The sequence below is a fragment of the Leucoraja erinacea genome, chromosome 31 (assembly GCF_028641065.1).
Source record: "Leucoraja erinacea ecotype New England chromosome 31, Leri_hhj_1, whole genome shotgun sequence".
Lineage (NCBI taxonomy): Eukaryota > Metazoa > Chordata > Chondrichthyes > Rajiformes > Rajidae > Leucoraja > Leucoraja erinaceus.
This window is the reverse complement of record NC_073407.1, coordinates 7,486,358-7,502,455: the sequence shown is the minus strand read 5'-3', so window position 1 is coordinate 7,502,455 and position 16,098 is coordinate 7,486,358. Positions and strand designations below refer to the sequence as shown.

The 16,098-nt window shown below is 45.5% G+C and overlaps 1 protein-coding gene across 1 annotated transcript; it reads right to left on the bottom strand.

Annotated features, from left to right (window-relative positions):
* Positions 1–1,379: 1,379 nt before the first annotated feature.
* On the bottom strand, positions 1,380–15,245 carry LOC129711865 (WD repeat-containing protein 38-like). The gene is made up of 9 exons (XM_055659844.1): positions 13,950–15,245; positions 12,029–12,149; positions 10,551–10,667; positions 9,503–9,600; positions 7,299–7,379; positions 4,863–4,985; positions 3,376–3,525; positions 3,143–3,190; positions 1,380–2,119 (listed from the first exon to the last, which is right to left on the bottom strand). The coding sequence occupies exons 1-9, from the start codon at positions 14,013–14,015 to the stop codon at positions 1,973–1,975; spliced, it is 951 nt and encodes a 316-aa protein (XP_055515819.1). The 5' UTR covers positions 14,016–15,245; the 3' UTR covers positions 1,380–1,972.
* Positions 15,246–16,098: the final 853 nt, after the last annotated feature.

The window sequence follows — 16,098 nt, the reverse complement described above, 5'->3', positions numbered from 1 at the left end:
CCACGGACGCAGTATGAATATTGACTTGTTTAACTTCAAATAACCCTTGCTTTACCTCTCTCTTCATCCCTCCCCCTTCCCAGTTTTCCGACCAGTTTGACTATCCCCCTGATTACATTTTATCTCTGTTTGCTTTGTTGTCATCTTCTCCTAGCTAACAATGATGTATTCCACATTGTCCTTGATCCACATCTCTTTTGATGTTTCCGTTTCACACCTTAACCTTCCTTATCTCTGTGTCTCCCTGGCTCTCAGTCTGAAACATAGAAAATAGGTGCAGGAGGAGGCCATTCGGCCCTTCGAGCCAGCACCGCCATTCATTGTGATCATGGCTGAAGAAGGGTCTCAACCCGAAACGTCACCCATTCCTTCTCTCCAGAGATGCTGCCTGTCCCGCTGAGTTACTCCAGTATTTTGTGTCCATCTTCAGTTTTCCGCAGTTCCTTCCTACACATGTTCTGCTCTGTTGAGCTCCAGGTCGTTTACCTCAGAAATCCTTGGAATGGATCAGTCACAATATTAAAATATTACTTACGTTTAGTTTAGTTTATTAATGTCACGTGTACTGAGGTACCGTGAAAAGTTTTTGTTGTGTGCTTACCAGTCAGAGAAAAGACTATATATAATTACAATCAATGTGTAGGAAAGAACTGTAAATGCTGGTTTAAATCGAAGTAAGACACAAAATGCTGGAGTAACTCAGCGGGACAGGCAGCGTCTCTGGAGAGAAGAAATGGGTGGCGTTTTGGGTTGAGACACTTCTTTATACTGATATCGGGGGAGTGGGTGGTACAGAGGTAAAATGTAGTTGGAGTAAGTGAGACTGGTCGGGGAGTCAGGGAGTTGGAGACAGTAAGACTGGTCGGGGAGTCAGGGAGTTGGAGACAGTAAGACTGGTCAGAGATCGGAGACAGTACAATCAAGCCGTCCACAGTGTACATAATATGGACATGCACAAAATCTAGCACCAATGCTTGCCGTTGAAGTAAGACAGTAGTTGTACATTGTCCTTGTCCAGTGAAAGATGTCCCACTTGAGTCTCCATTTCCATGGAAATGGGGACAAGAGTCTGCAAGTGCCAGGAGTATGGAGTAAAAGACAAAGTGCTGGAGGAACACAGTGGCACAGGCAGCCTCTGCAGAAGGAAATGGACAAGCTGACATTTCTGGTCATGGGCCCTTCTTCAGGCCGATGGAGAGGAGGGGAGATAGCTGGGGTTAAGAGGCGAGAGGGAGGGCTGGGGTAATATCTGGCAAGTGAGGGGTGGATTCAGGTGAGGAGGCAGTGATTGGCAGCGGAGTTGGGTGGGGTTTTGCCACTGACCCGCTGATTGTGGCAAGAGACTGGGAATAAAACCGGCTCACAGCTGGAACGTGCAAGTGTAGTCACAGCACATGATGATGTGAGGGAGACTCTGTGAGCCGGACTTATCATGAGCAGAATAATTTTCCACTTGTGTCTCTGATTGACACACCTGAAGTATTCCTACACTCCACCTGTATTTCACGACAAGAATGAGCTGTGGTAACAATTTTAAAGGGCAGCAGATGGTAAAGCCGCTGTTCCCGACAGCACCAGGAACCCAGGTTCGATCCTGACCTCAAGTGCTGTCTGTGTGGAGTTTGCATGTTCTCCCTGTGATTTTTTTTCCTTTGGGTGCTCCGGTTTCCTCCCACATCCCAAAGACGGGCGGGTTTGTGGGTTAATTGGCCTCTGTTAATTGCCCCGAGTGTGTAGGGAATAGATGAGAAAGTGGGATAACAGAACTAGCGTGAATGGGTGATCAAACCCTGATGAAATCCCATCTTTTCGGTGTGATGGGATCTTCTTGCGACACTAATCCCTCACAAGAATGTGCAGATCTTACAAACTTGGTGGATTCCTGATATTTTAATTAATAATGTAATTCTGCAACGGGTTTTTTTTTTAAGCAGTGCGCTTGGACAAAGACAGAAATATTGCAGAAGATCGATCAGGTATCATTCTCATGGGTGAGTGGTTTGGTCTCAGCTAAACTGACGGCAGGTTCTATCATGGTCTGATCAATCGCAGAGATCCCTGCAATCATAATAGTGTCTAAACTAGAAAACTGGCAACAGGTGACAATGTCCAGTTGCCCCTAGGAAAGAAGATAAAAAGTTGTCAGTCACTTAACATGTGTTCCCATTGTCCAGGTCAGAGATGTAGATTGCAAGATTGGAAGCATCGTATCGACAATTTAGCCAAGGAGACTAAATATCATATTTCCAGCTTTACTAATGAGACAGAACCAGGTGGGATTATGAGGGGGAGCAGAAAGTGAAAGGGCTTGAAAGGAACCCAGCCCATCCCACCATCCAAAGCACCTACTTGAGATGCTCCTCAAGGTGGCAGCATCTATCTTCAAGGACCCCCACCATCTGGACAGTGCCCACTCATTGCTACCGCCGGGCAGGAGGTACAGAAACCTAAAGTCCCAAACCACCAGGTTCAGGATCAGCTAGTTTTACAGCCACAACCATCACCTTCTTGAATCTACCTGCACAACCCTAATCCTACCTCAGCAACGTAACTTCACAGTCCACTATCATGGGCTTGTTACTAATTGTGTTTTGCACAAATGTCTATTTTTCGTTACACTATCTAATGCATAATTTACGTACGATTTGTGTTTTTGCGTGTTGTCTGATTCTGTGTGCCTGTGATGTTGTACACCTCTGATCGACACCCCAACTTCCATAGTTCCCTGCCCTGAAGGGCAGCATGATAAAACACCCATCTACCCATGACACCATGACTTGCAGTCCTAGATCCCTCTTTCTCTACAACACCCCTCGGGGGACGACCATTCACTGTAAAGGTCCTGCCCTGGTTTGCCTTCACACCTCATGGTGCAACACCTCATACTTATCTGCATTAAACTCCATTAGCCATTCCTCATCCCATATACCCAGCTGGGCAAGATACCTGCTGTAATGTTTGATAACTATCTTCACTGTCTAGGATATCACTTACTTTTGTGTTATCTGCAATCTTACTAATCATGTCTTGTACATTCTGGTCCAAATCATTGGTTGTGGTCTTGTTAAACTGACCTTGGAACATCTAGACCAGATAAACATTCATTGTAACCCTGACATATCAAACACTGGGGAGAAATTACCTGAAGTACCTTCTTACACGTTCCGTCTTCACAATCCCAGATACAAACCTGTGGAATGGATAAAGAGAGTGGGTCAGTCCTGCAGAAAGTGGTCTGATTGTGGACAGCGCATTGTTCCTGCTTTTAGGCGAGACAGAAGTGGAACATTTTTGGGGAGGGAGGTAGCGACTCTGTATCCAAGTGTACACAGTTGCAGCTGAGATCCTGTAATTCAATCATTGCTCACATCATACCTTCCTATCATGGGCTGCCGTCACCAGTAGAATTGCATCCAGAGAGAATGCAAGGGTCATCAGTGGCCCTTTGTGCCCCTCCAGAACGAAGATCAGGACCCCTTTCTCTGGATCCCACACACGGACAGTGTTATCCCAGGATCCTGAAGCCTGTGAAAGAATCAGAAGGGCAACGTCCGAGATGGTTTCAATAACATTTTGTCGGTACAAAATTGACATTTTCCACCAGATTTTGAGCTTCACTTTCTCATTCCCCCGACCCCACAGGCATGAGTAAAACACAACATGCTGGGGGAACTCAGCGGGTCAGGCAGCATCCATGGAGTGAATGGAGATGCAACGTTTTAACGTTTCAGTTCAGGATCCTTCTTCAAACTAGGGTGGCACAGCGGTAGAGTTGCTGCCCTACGCCACTGGAGACCCTGGTTCAATCCTGGCTACAGGTGCTGTTGGTACGGAGTTTGAATCTGTAATCTGGATCTCTATAATATGTCTTGTTCATAGGACATAAAACGGGGATAACAGAGAACTAATGTACGGGTGATCGTTGGTCAGCATGGACTCAGTGGGCCGAAGAGCCTGCTTCCACGTTATATCTCTAATAACCTTTTTAAAAGCTTGACCCCAAACATCGTCAGTCCATTTCCCTCCACGGGTGCTGCCTGGTCCACTGAGTTTCTGCAGAACTTTGTGTTTTACTCAAAATGTCCAGCATCTGCAGTGTCTTGTAAAACCACAGACATGGACTTGTTGCCCAGCCCCAAACCCAATGGATTATCCATGGAAGGTACATTGGCTCATTATAACAAGACCCTCCTAGTGTTTGACCATTTCATGATCTCATGAAACCTTTGAGGTTGACCTGACCTACACTTGGTCAACGGTCCACCAGGGTTCATTTCTCATTCCCTTAATCTCAGTTCTGAAACTTCCTCCAGTCCTGTCACACGCCCAGCTATCAGCCCTTCTCGAACATGACCTCTTGTTTTCCCACAATTCTCTCCCTCTTCCTGCCTCTAAGAAGCTTCCCAAAGCCAATCTTGGACCAAGTGTTTGGTGAAACCACATCAAATGTCATTTGACAGCACGCTTGTGAAACATATGGAGAATTGTTTTTGCGATGTTAAAGAACTCAAACATGATTTTCTATGCATATACTCCCCAAACAAGTTCAGGAGCAGAAAGTAAGATCAAAAGACACAGGTGCAGAATTAGCCCATTGAGTCTGCTCCGCCATTCGATCATGGCAGATTGATTTCCCCCCTCAACCCCATTCTCCTGCCTTCTCGCCGAAACCTTTGACACCCTTCACCCGGTCAAATAAGTAGACTTTTGTTCCCCAGGGTGACCAGGTCGAGGAGATGACAGGCCGGAGTAATCCCTCCTCTTATGGGTCAGGGTCAGGACACACCTGGGATCAGCCAATGAGGGCGTTTCTGATCCTTTAAGTACCTGGACTTTCTACCAAACTTCGCCGATCAGCTCACCAACATTCCAATGCCGGAAAATGCCACGCAGCTCACTTTGGCCGAGTGACCCTTCAAAGACTGCAGGCGTTTCAATGTCTTTACATCCCACAGCAAGACTGTACAATCCCAGGATCCAGTGGCCTGCGGAGGGAAAACAATGCCTTAAGGGCCTGTCCCACTTAAGCGATTTTTTCGGCGACCGTTATAGTCGCAGCAGGTAGCCGAAAATGTAACATGTTGAAAATCCAGCGGTGACCAGAAAAAGGCATCACTCTTTGGGCGACTACTCACGACCATGCAGGCGTCACCCCGCGACATGTCGACAGTGCGGCTGGCCCTTTACACCACGGCTATCTGGCCCTGAGAAACAGGCCTGGCTCTTTCTACGACATGAGCTGTTGTTAGAAATCAGGCAACTGGTGAATGCGTATCAAAGAGAATCAGCAGTTTCCTAGTAACGTTTGGGTGTCACGTAAGGGCCAGTTCCCTTGCATCTTTCAATCTATCAATGTGCCTGGTCTTCTCATCGAACTGTACCATTTCGTTCATGAAAACCTGCCCAGCTCAGCGGTACAATTCAGCTAAAGTAGGATTAAGTACAGTTCGGAGAAGAAATGTCTACAACCCTCCCCGTGTACAAGTGTACCCTTAATTACACTCAAAGAGTTAAAGGGCACAAATAGATCCTTTCACCAAACTCATCCATGCCGACCAAAATGCCCTCTCTAAGTGAGTCTCATTTGCCCATGCCTAGCCAAAATCCCACTAAACATTTCTTATCCCTGTACCTATCCAAATGTCTTTTAAATTTTGTTATTGCACCTGCATCAACTACCTCCTCTGGCAGATCGTTCCATATACCCACCACCCTTAGTGTGAAGAAGTTGTCCCTTAGGTTCCTATTACATTTTTCCTCTTTCACCTGAAATCTAAGCCCTCTAGTTCTTGATTCCTTAACCCTGAGACACTGTGTAGGCACCCTATCTATTCCCTTCACGATTTTATACACCTTTTTAAGATCAGCCGCCAGCCTCCTGCAAGGAATAAAATCCTAGCCAGTCCAACCTCTCCCTGCAGCTCAGGCCCTCAGACCTGGCAATATCTCCGTAAATCTTCTCTGCACTCTTTCCAGTTTAGCAGCATCTTTCCAAGAGCAGGCTGACCAAAAGTGAACACAACACCTTTGAACACTCCTAGTGCAGCCTCAACAACTCAACTAAGGGCCTCTACATTGTACACAACACCCTCCATCCCTTGGAAACAGAGCCTGAAGGATCAGTTTCTCTCTCTCACTTTCCTTTCCATAATCCTGGTTGGAATAATCAAAATCTACAGATTCCAGGAGACCAAAATAAAAAAACTGAAGTGCTGGAAATATTCAGCAGGTCAGGTAGCTTCTATAGAGAAAGAAGCATTTCATGCCGATGACGCGACTGATTCTGGTGCAAGATCTTTGACTTGTTATGTTCACACTGTTTCTCTCGCCACAGACGCTGCCTGACGTGCAGAGGGGACCCAACATTTTCAGTTTGTAATCCGATAAGGTGTAGTCTCTCTTCTGATCCAAGTATCGTTGTGGTAAGGGCCTTGTATCCTGATACGGTCATTATGTGAAGTTCTGACATTTTTACTAGAACTTCAAATTCAAAACTTCAACCTCCAATTCTCTCACTGGCATTACGTGTGTCAGAGCCCATGTGTGTGACCAGACTTTCACAGTCCATTCCCAAGCATTTACATATGTGAATGCTGAATCATTGACCACTTTCACCAACAGTGAAAATTCCTTGCATCTTCCTCATTACAGGAAGGATGTGGAGGCTTTGGAGAGGTTTACCTGGGTTAGACGGTATTAGCAAAAAGGAAAGTTTAAACTGATACTGAGTTGGATAATCAGCCATGATCATATTGAATGGCGGTGCAGGCTCGAAGGACCGAATGGCCTACTCCTGCACCTATTTTCTATGTTTCTATGTTTCTATGTAAATGGGATTGTTTTCTCTGAAGTACCAGAGATGGAGTGGTGACCTGATTGAAGTATATAATATTGTGAGAGGCAAACTGTAAGTATGACAGACAGTCAGAACCTTCTCCCCAGTTGCGAAGGTTGAATGGGGCAAAGTTTAAAGGAGTTGTTATTTACACAGAGGGTGTCGAGTGCCTGCAACGTGCCACCAGGATGATGGTGGAAGCAGATACGACAGTGACGTTCAAGAGGCTTATAGGTAGGCACATGGATACGATTGGTGTGGAGGAATATAGATCACATGCCGGCAGATGAGATTAATTTATATTTGCATCATGTTCAGCATGGCCATTGTGGGACGAGGGGCCTGTTTCTGTGCTGAAATGTTCTATGCACTACGTCCGTCTAGTTTTAAAGGTTTTTTTATAACAATGCTCTGAACGTAACATAAGGCAGTAAAGTATAATTGTAAAATAAAATTAGATTACCAAATATTGTTCATCCTTTGAAAATGCACAGGCTTTAATGACTTTCCGATGCGTGGCGAAAATCTTCACAAGTCCACCCAACTGTTTAAAATGAAGAAGAAAGCGTTCAATGGTTTTGACTTGGCTGTTGCCCGCAGCGAACTACTCAAACACTAACCTCCACAAGTATTTCTCAACGTTTTTTCACCAAATCAAATTTACACACTCGCCCATAAGTATAACTTCCGACACCACCATGCTCCCAGCATTTCAACCACAAACAATTATGGTTTCAAACCACAACTGAATTATAAAACACAATCTCACAAACCCTTGAGGAACAGTCTCAGATTTCCTGGAGTTGTTCCCAAACCATGCTATGATACAGCCTGATAAAATGCTTTCAATGGTGCATCTGTAGAAGTTGGTGAGAGTTGTTGGGAACATGCCGAACTTCCTAAGTCTTCTTAGGAAGTAGAGGCGTTGGTGTGGTTTCTTGGCCGTTGCTTCAATGTGGGTGGATCAGGAGAAGTTGTTGGTGATATTTACACCTTGGAATTTGAAGTATTCACCCATCTCTACTTCGGCACTTGTTTAGTTTAGTTTAGTTTAAAGACACAGCAATGTAAACAGGCCCTTCGGCCCACAGTTCCATGCCAGCCGTCGATCACCCATCTATGTTATCCCACTTTCTCATCCACTCCCCACACAATTTACACAATCTACTAATCCACGTGCCTTTGGGTCAATGATTTGGATGAGAATGTACATGGCATGATTCACAAGTTTGCAGATGACACAAAAGTGAGTGATATTGTAGATAGTGAAGATGGTTGTCAAAAATTGCAGCAGGATTTTGATGGGTTGGAGCAGTTGAGCTGAGGAATGGTAGATGGAATTTCATACAGAGAAATGTGAGGTGTTGTATTTGGGAAGTCTAACATGGGCAGGACTTACACAGTGAATGGGAGTGTTGCTGAGCAGAGGAATCTAGGAGTGCAGGTACATAGTTCCTTGAAAGTGGTGTCAAAGGTAGACAAGGTGGTCAAAAAGGCTTTCAGCACATTGGCCTTCATCAGTCAGGGTATTGAGTATAGAAGTTGGGAGTTCATTTTGCAGTTATATAAAACATTGGTGAGGCCACATTTAGTATTGTGTTCAGTTTTTGGCACCATGCTATAGGAAAGATGTTGTCAGACTTGAAAGGGTGCGGAGAAGATTTACGAGGATGTTATCAGGACTTCAGGGCCTGGGCTATAGGGAGAGGTTGTGTCGGCTGGGACTCTATTCCTTGAGGCACAGTAGGATGAGGGGTGATCTTATAGAGATGTACAAAATCATGAAAGGAATAGATCGGGTAAAGGCACAGAGTCTCTTGCCCAGGGTAGGGGAAATGGAGAACCAGAGGACAAAGATTTAAGGTGAGGGTGAAAGATTTAATAGGGATCGTGGAGGGGGGGGGGGGCTTTACCTTATTTTACACAAAGGCTGGTGGGTGTATGGAATGAGCTGCCAGTGGAGGTAGTTGAAGCAGGTACTATCGTAACGTTTAATAAACATTTAGACAGATACATGGATAGGACAGGTTTAGAGGGATATGGGCAAAACGCTGTCTGGTGGGACTACTGTAGATGGAAGATGTTGGTTGGTGTGGGAAAGTTAGGCCGAAGGGCCTGTTTTCCACACTGTAGGACCCTGTGACTCTTTGACAATGACCTGGAGCAAACCCACACTCACAGGGAGACGTGTAAACTCCACACAGACAGCACCTAAGATCAGGATCGAACCCGTGTCTCTGGCACTGTGAGGCTGCGGCTCTACCAGATGCGCCACCTGAATATAAATGATAACAATCGCTTGACTTCTGATGACTTTTAACCATACTGACATTAAGCACATAGGACCACATATCATTCTAACTCTTCAATACAATGCCCGAGATTGAATATTAAAGAAAAATGCAAAAATCAAATAGAGGCATAATGTTACATCAGGCTACCAACATCCAGTGAAAATGTAGATAGTTCCTGGTCAGCAATGTTCTAGTAAGTATTTTGTCGTGGAGAGGAGGGATCTGAGAGGGAGAGGGAGAGGGAGAGGGAGAGGGAGAGGGAGAGGGAGAGGGAGAGAGAGAGAGGGAGAGGGAGAGGGAGAGAGAGAGAGAGAGAGAGAGAGAGAGAGTGAGGGAGGCGGGAGGTAGGAACACCACGACGTGAGATGCTAACCTCTTGATCCCACAGAATTGCTTTGTTGTCATAACTTCCAGATGCGAGCAGCTTCGAGTTTCTGCTGAAGCACACACTCTCCACACTCTGAGTGTGTCCTAGGAATGAGAACAAAGCAGCTTATTGGGACAGGTCAGGTCAGCAACGTTCAGACATCATCAGTGTCCTGAGGTCTAAGGTTCACATTCAGTGGGAACGATCGCCAATGCTGAGACTAGATCAGTTTCTGTCACTGCTTTTACTTGGGATGGCAGTGGGTGAGCTAGTGGGAGAGGGGATGGGGATAGGTGAGGTTTAATACTGTGCCACTGTGCTGCCCCTTACCAGAGGACGTCTTGTATGTTTAATTGCTGCTGCTCAAAGATACTAGGAATCAAAAAATAGTTGACCCCCAACGGTCTTGTTCTGTTTCACTCCGTCCTTCCCCCATTTGCTCTTCTCTTGTCATTCACAGTTATTAAACCATATCCATAGACTCAATACAATCAGTTGCAATGATCTTATGATCTCTCTGCCACAGAGGGTAGTTGAGGCCAGTTCATTGGCTATATTTAAGAGGGAGTTAGATGTGGCCCTTGTGGCTAAGGGGATCAGGGGGTATGGAGAGAAGGCAGGTACGGGATACTGAGTTGGATGATCAGCCATGATCATATTGAATGGCGGTGCAGGCTCGAAGGGCCGAATGGCCTACTCCTGCACCTAATTTCTATGTTTCTATGTTTCTATAACGGATGCGCCATGCACTACCTTGTGTGTTTTGTTCAGCGTAAATCATGCTCCAATTAACTCACTAAATATGAATATTAATCTTGGACTGGGATGTCTGTACTTCACAAGTCACTCCATCCTTCATTGTGTTTAATTGTAAATACTGATAGGCAGAGAAAATGGCCTAGTGTCCGATTTTCTCTTCCCCCCCCTCCCCCTACTCTCAGTCTGAAAAACAGTCTTGACCTGAAACATCACCCATCCTTTTCCTCCAGAGATGCTGCCTGACTCGCTGCATTACTCCAGCACTTTGTGTCTATCATCACTGTAGGCCACCTACCTTTGAGCACGTGCAGGCACGTGCCCTGGTCAGTGTTCCACACCCTCACCGTGCAATCTTTCGACCCGCTGGCAAAGAGCTTGGCGTCAGCGGAGAACACACAAACCTTCACTGGGCCTGTGTGGAGCACAAAGAGCACTCAGAATGATGCTGTGTTGTCCCTCTGTGTGGCCGCACACTGCCAACCAACGGCAGGGGTGTCGACAGTCTGTTACAACCTCAGCCACAGAATCAACATCTTTACAACAGTTTGCTCTCCTAATAATATCCGGAAACCCCATGTTCACACTTCAAAGGGTAGAGCATTGAATGAGAAGACATATGAGATGTCCAACCTGAGAGGGGCAAAGTTTAAAGAGACTTCCAGTCTTTACACAGAGGGTGGCGAGTGCCTAAAACATGCTCCCGGGAGGTGATGGTTGAAATAGATACAATACTGGCCTTTAAAAGACGTTTGGACAGGCACGTGGATACACGGGGAATAGAGGGATATGGGTTATGTGCAGGTAGATAAGCAATGGTCTTGGCACCATGTTCAGCACAAAGATTATGGGCCAAAGGGCCTGTTCTTGTGCTGTACCATTCTATGTTCTATTCTCTTCAATATAATCCCCAGGTGTGAGGTGTTACACTGTGGGAGGTTGAATGTGAAGGGAAAGTATATGGTTAATGGCAAGACCCTCGATTACATCTTTTTGCAGAGAGATCATGGGGTCAAAGTCCATAGTTTCCTGAAAGTAGCAACACAAGTAGATGGAGCAATAAAGAAAGCAAATGGTATGTTTGCCTTTATCGGTTGGAGCATTGAGTGTAAGTGTCAGGGAATCAAGATGCAGCTTTATAAAACTTTGGTCAGGCCGCAGATAGAGTATTGAGTGCAGTTCTGGTTGCCCCCATTAAAGGAAGCTGTGGAGAGGGTGCAGGGGACGTTTATCAGAATGTTGCCTGGATCAGAGGGTATTAACTAGGTGGAGAGTTGGGCAAACTTGGATTGTTTTTTCTGGAGCGTTGGAGACTTTGCAGAGATATGATTGAAGTTTTTGAAATGATGAGAGGCAGAGATTGGGTGTGAGGAATGGTTCCATCCCGAAATGTCACCTGTTCCTTTTCTCCAGAGATGCTGCCTGACCTGCCTATCATCAGGATGTAAATGTCAGAGATTAGTTAGCATAGCTTTAAGGTCAGAGGGGAAACGTTTAAAGGAGATTTGCAAGGAAAGCTTTTTATACAGAGAGAGATGGGTGCCTGGTACATCTTACCAGAGGTGATGATGGTATTTAGGAGCCTTTTAGACACAAGTATACGCAGCAAATGGAGGGATATGGATTATGTGCAGGCAGAAAGCACTTTAACTCAGAAGCATGTTCGGTGCAGATTTTGTGGGCTAAAGGGCCTATTCCTGTACTGTACTATCCATATGTCACAAATATTCAAGGCATGTCAACCAGCAGGTGAAAGCAGCCAGTAAAATCTCCTACCTTTGTGACCTTTAGCCGTCAGTAGACGGTTCCCAGTTCCAATTTGCCAGACTCGAATGCTGCCGTCTTCACACCCTGCTATTAGTAAGTAGCCATCACGAGAGAAGGCACAGTAACTCACCTGCACAAATGAAACCAAGTCATCGCAAGTTCAGCCATCATTTAATCACAGAGGATTTGCAAATAGAAAAGAATATTTTGAAAACCAAGAAGCCAAATTCTGAAATCAAAACGGAAAGTGTCGGAAACACTCAACAGGTCAGGCAGCATCTGTGGAAAGAGAGTCATGGCCAGCGATTCAGATCCCAGACCATTCATCATGAATGAACTAATTAATAAACATTTGACCCAGAACCAGGCTGTGGTTTCTGACATAGAATCACCGGGTTAGGCCTTTCAATACAGAGGGTCCCTACACCGCACATTATCCTCTCCTCTCCCTGCTTTTGAGTTAATCTTAATAGTAAATCTTCCTGATCATTTTCCCGTGGCTGTCCCAGTTTCCCCTCAGCTGCATACGAGTAACTCACCTCACCCTTGTCAACCATGTGACAAAACTTAAAGCACATGAAAGGCTAATCATGTCCCTGTCCACCTATAAAGTGCAATTCAGATTAGACTTTAGAGATACAGCGCAGAAACAGCCCCCGTGGCCCACTGAGTCTGTGCCGACCAGTGATCACCCCTACACTAATCTACACACACTCGGGACAATTTCTACAACTTACCAAAGCCAATTAACTTACAAACCTGTACATCTTTAGAGTGTGTGAGGAAACCGGAGCACCCGGAGAAAACCCATGCGGTCACAGGGAGAACATGCAAACCCCGCACAGACAGCACCCGTAGTCAGGATTTAACCCGGTTCTCTGTAAGGCAGCAACTCCACCGCGCACCGCTGTGCCGCACAGGATTGGTCTCGCTTCCCACCTCGTGTGGGTTCAGGAACAACATCAGGTATGTTTTACAATACTGTGAGCCCGAGAATTCCTGCTCCACCCAAGGCAGCGATTCACCCCATTCCAGTCCCAATATTCCAGACTCGAATGCTACCATCTACCATTTACCCCATTCACTCTGGGTAAAGAGAGTATTCCTCCATATCTCCTGAATGCCTCAACCCAAAATCTACCCCCATCCACTGAACAGTTTCCCAAGGGATATGTGTGCTTCCTACTTGCCTTCTTCAACTCCCAGAATTTTTCTATCCCAATTAAATTTTCTTGCAGCCTTTCAGATAAAACGTAGAACACAGAACAGTACGTCACAGGCCCTTTGGCCCTTAATATCTGTGCTGTACACAAAGCCAAGTTAAACTGATTGCCTCTGCCTGCATGCAATCTACATCCCTCCTTCTCTGCATATCGATGTGTAGGCACTCCTATTTTTTCTCTTCTAATGTTCAGCTAAATTAGGCACCTTTCAAATAGATCTAATGAGTATTTTCCACCTGTGCTAAAAGGTTCCATGATTCCAGCTTCTACAGACATCATTCACTACACAACCAGAAGAATTACCAACTGGTACATTTAGTGTCTGTCCCAAACACTAACATGAGCCACCATCACCGGGTATCAAGGGCGTTGGCAATCTCAACACACAGAGATTTCAACCGAGACTCACAAATATTTAAAATATTCCCAATCTATCAGAAGTGGTCGTCCTAAATTAACAGGGACTTTGCTTCATCTGATGGAGATGAATACCTGATCTTCCAATCTACCTTTTTGAGCCCCTCACACTTTTTTCCATCTGCACTTTCTCTATCACTGCAACACTCCATTCTGCACTCTGTTTATTTTATTGTTTTACAGCAGTGGCCATGTAGTGGTATGAGTTGCCTGGGTGGAACACAAAACACAGTATCTCGCTATAGGTAACACTAATGAACCAACAGCAATATCAACACTTTGCTGCCTACCGCTGAATGTGAGTGGAAATGTTTTGTTGAGACCTCGGTGAAATGAATGGTCAGTGACTTCCACATGATGGGTTGATGTTCCTCACTGCTCCGTTATGTCACCGTTTGTGTGGATCGGGTGGGCACAGGATTGGAGCGCGGCCTTGTTCTTCTGTGGAGTGTTTTGGGGCCGGTCACTCTGAGCAGCTTGTCGCCTCAGCTCTGAACTCGCTGGGTAAGAAGAAAAGGACTTTCATTTCTGCAGCAGACTCCTTGGGTTTCCGTAACATGCCTCACTGAGGTCCCCATGACAATGTCGGAAACATGGCAGCCAATTTGCTCCCAACAAACTCCTGCGAGTGACACCCCAACATCGCCATGTAATCCGTTCAAATCCGTTCCAAATTGGTTGATTATGTGTCAGGATAATGAGTATTAAGTTGTCACACCCATTACTGAGCTGATAAACCAGAGGTTTCTACCAACAAATGGCAGTTCAAACTCCTGTCTTGGCAACTGTTAAAAATAATCTTGAATTGAATTTGGTAAAAAAACCAATGTTGCTAATGGTATCCATGAAGTGATTGGGTTACCATAAGAATTCCTACTGGTTTGTGAGAGAGAAACCTGTTGGCCTCTTCAAAGATGATAACTCCTGCATTGAAGTGGAAAAACCTGAAAAATGAATAAATACAAAATACCCTCCCCTCCTCTTCTCTGAATTAATGCATTTGATCCTAGAGACAAATACAGCCTTGTTTCAAGAGATGAGCATGAGAGAGATGGTGCAATGACTTAACTGCTTGGTCAGTCCATGTCTCAGAGCTGACTCCCGAAACCACAGCTGCCTGACCCAGGGACAATGCAATCACCCCAGCTACTGATGCGTCCACTTCAGGAGGTGCGACTGCGGACCCCATCTGCCTTCACTAACTTCTGCCTTTCCTCCCTTCTTTATATTCCTGAAAAGTCTCCAGAAAATGTCAAGCAGCCCTTTAACCAGCAGTAACAATTCGAACAAATCTGCCCAATATATTCAGCAAAACACAAAGTGCTGGAGGAACTCAACAGGTCAGTCAGCATCTGTGGAGAGAATGGACAAAAGATGTTTCAGGTCGGGACTCTTCTTCAGACTATCTACGACAACTCCCTTCTCTTTCTCAATCTCGCTCCCTCTATCACAGGGGGCAGACATCTGACATCTACTAAAAACCCACTGTTACCTTGACTACATCTCCTCCCACCCTGCCTCTTGCAAAGACGCTCAATGTGTTTTGCTCAGGATTCCAGCTTCTGCAGTTCCTTGTGTCTCTGCCTAATATATTACTTTCCTAAACCATTGATGGGAAATCCAGAATAAGGACCTTTTTAAGGAGTGACCTTAGAATGAGAGCGAGTTTGGAATCTGTGCAGTAGCTTGATATTACCTGGATTATTCACTGTAATATTTGGGGGGAGTCAGTTTCAAGATAAAACGATGTCCTGTGATTATGATATCACAGGTAGTCACAGCTGGGATAATGACACAATGTTATTGGGAGACAGATGTGAGGGCGTTACTGCGAAGCATTGAACCCACAATGTAACTCACAATGTTAAGAGTGACTGTCCCTGACACCAGGGCAGCATTTGATGTGTGGTATCTAGAAGGCAAGCTCATTGGAAACCGGGAAAGAAATTCTTCATTCGGTTGGAAGGAAAAGTGGAAATTGGAAGAGTTGGGTAGGTGGGGAGGTAGATAGATAGATAATGGAAATAGGACCTTCGGCCCACCGAGTCCACGCCGACCATCACTCACACCTTCACACTAGTTCTATGTTATCCCACTTTCTCATCCATTCCCTTCCCACATAAGGCAATTTCCAGAGGCCAATTAACCTGCAAACCCGCAAGTCTTTGGGATGTGGGAGGAAACTGGTGCACCCGGAGAAAACTCATGCGGTCTCAGGGAAATCGTACAAACTGCACGCAGACAGCATCCGAGGTCAAGATTGAACCAGAGTCTCTGGCGCGGTGAGGCAGCAGTTCGCTACGCCACTGGTGCCGTACAAATTTGTAGCTGCGGGAATTTTTGGGGGCAAGATTCTAGAACTGATTGTTTTTAGCTGCTTCACCAATAAACCATCCCTCCATCATAAGCTCAAGGGGAGCGTTACACAATGCACATCTC

Excerpts from the sequence above, each read along its gene's own strand:
- LOC129711865 (XM_055659844.1), bottom strand. The coding sequence starts at position 14,015 with ATGTGGAAGTCACTGACCATTCATTTCACCGAGGTCTCAACAAAACAT. Across the intron at positions 12,150-13,949 it reads ATTTCCACTCACATTCAGCG|GTGAGTTACTGTGCCTTCTC; the intron begins GTAGGCAGCAAA and ends TCATTTGTGCAG. Across the intron at positions 4,986-7,298 it reads CAAAGGATGAACAATATTTG|GCCACTGGATCCTGGGATTG; the intron begins GTAATCTAATTT and ends TTCCCTCCGCAG.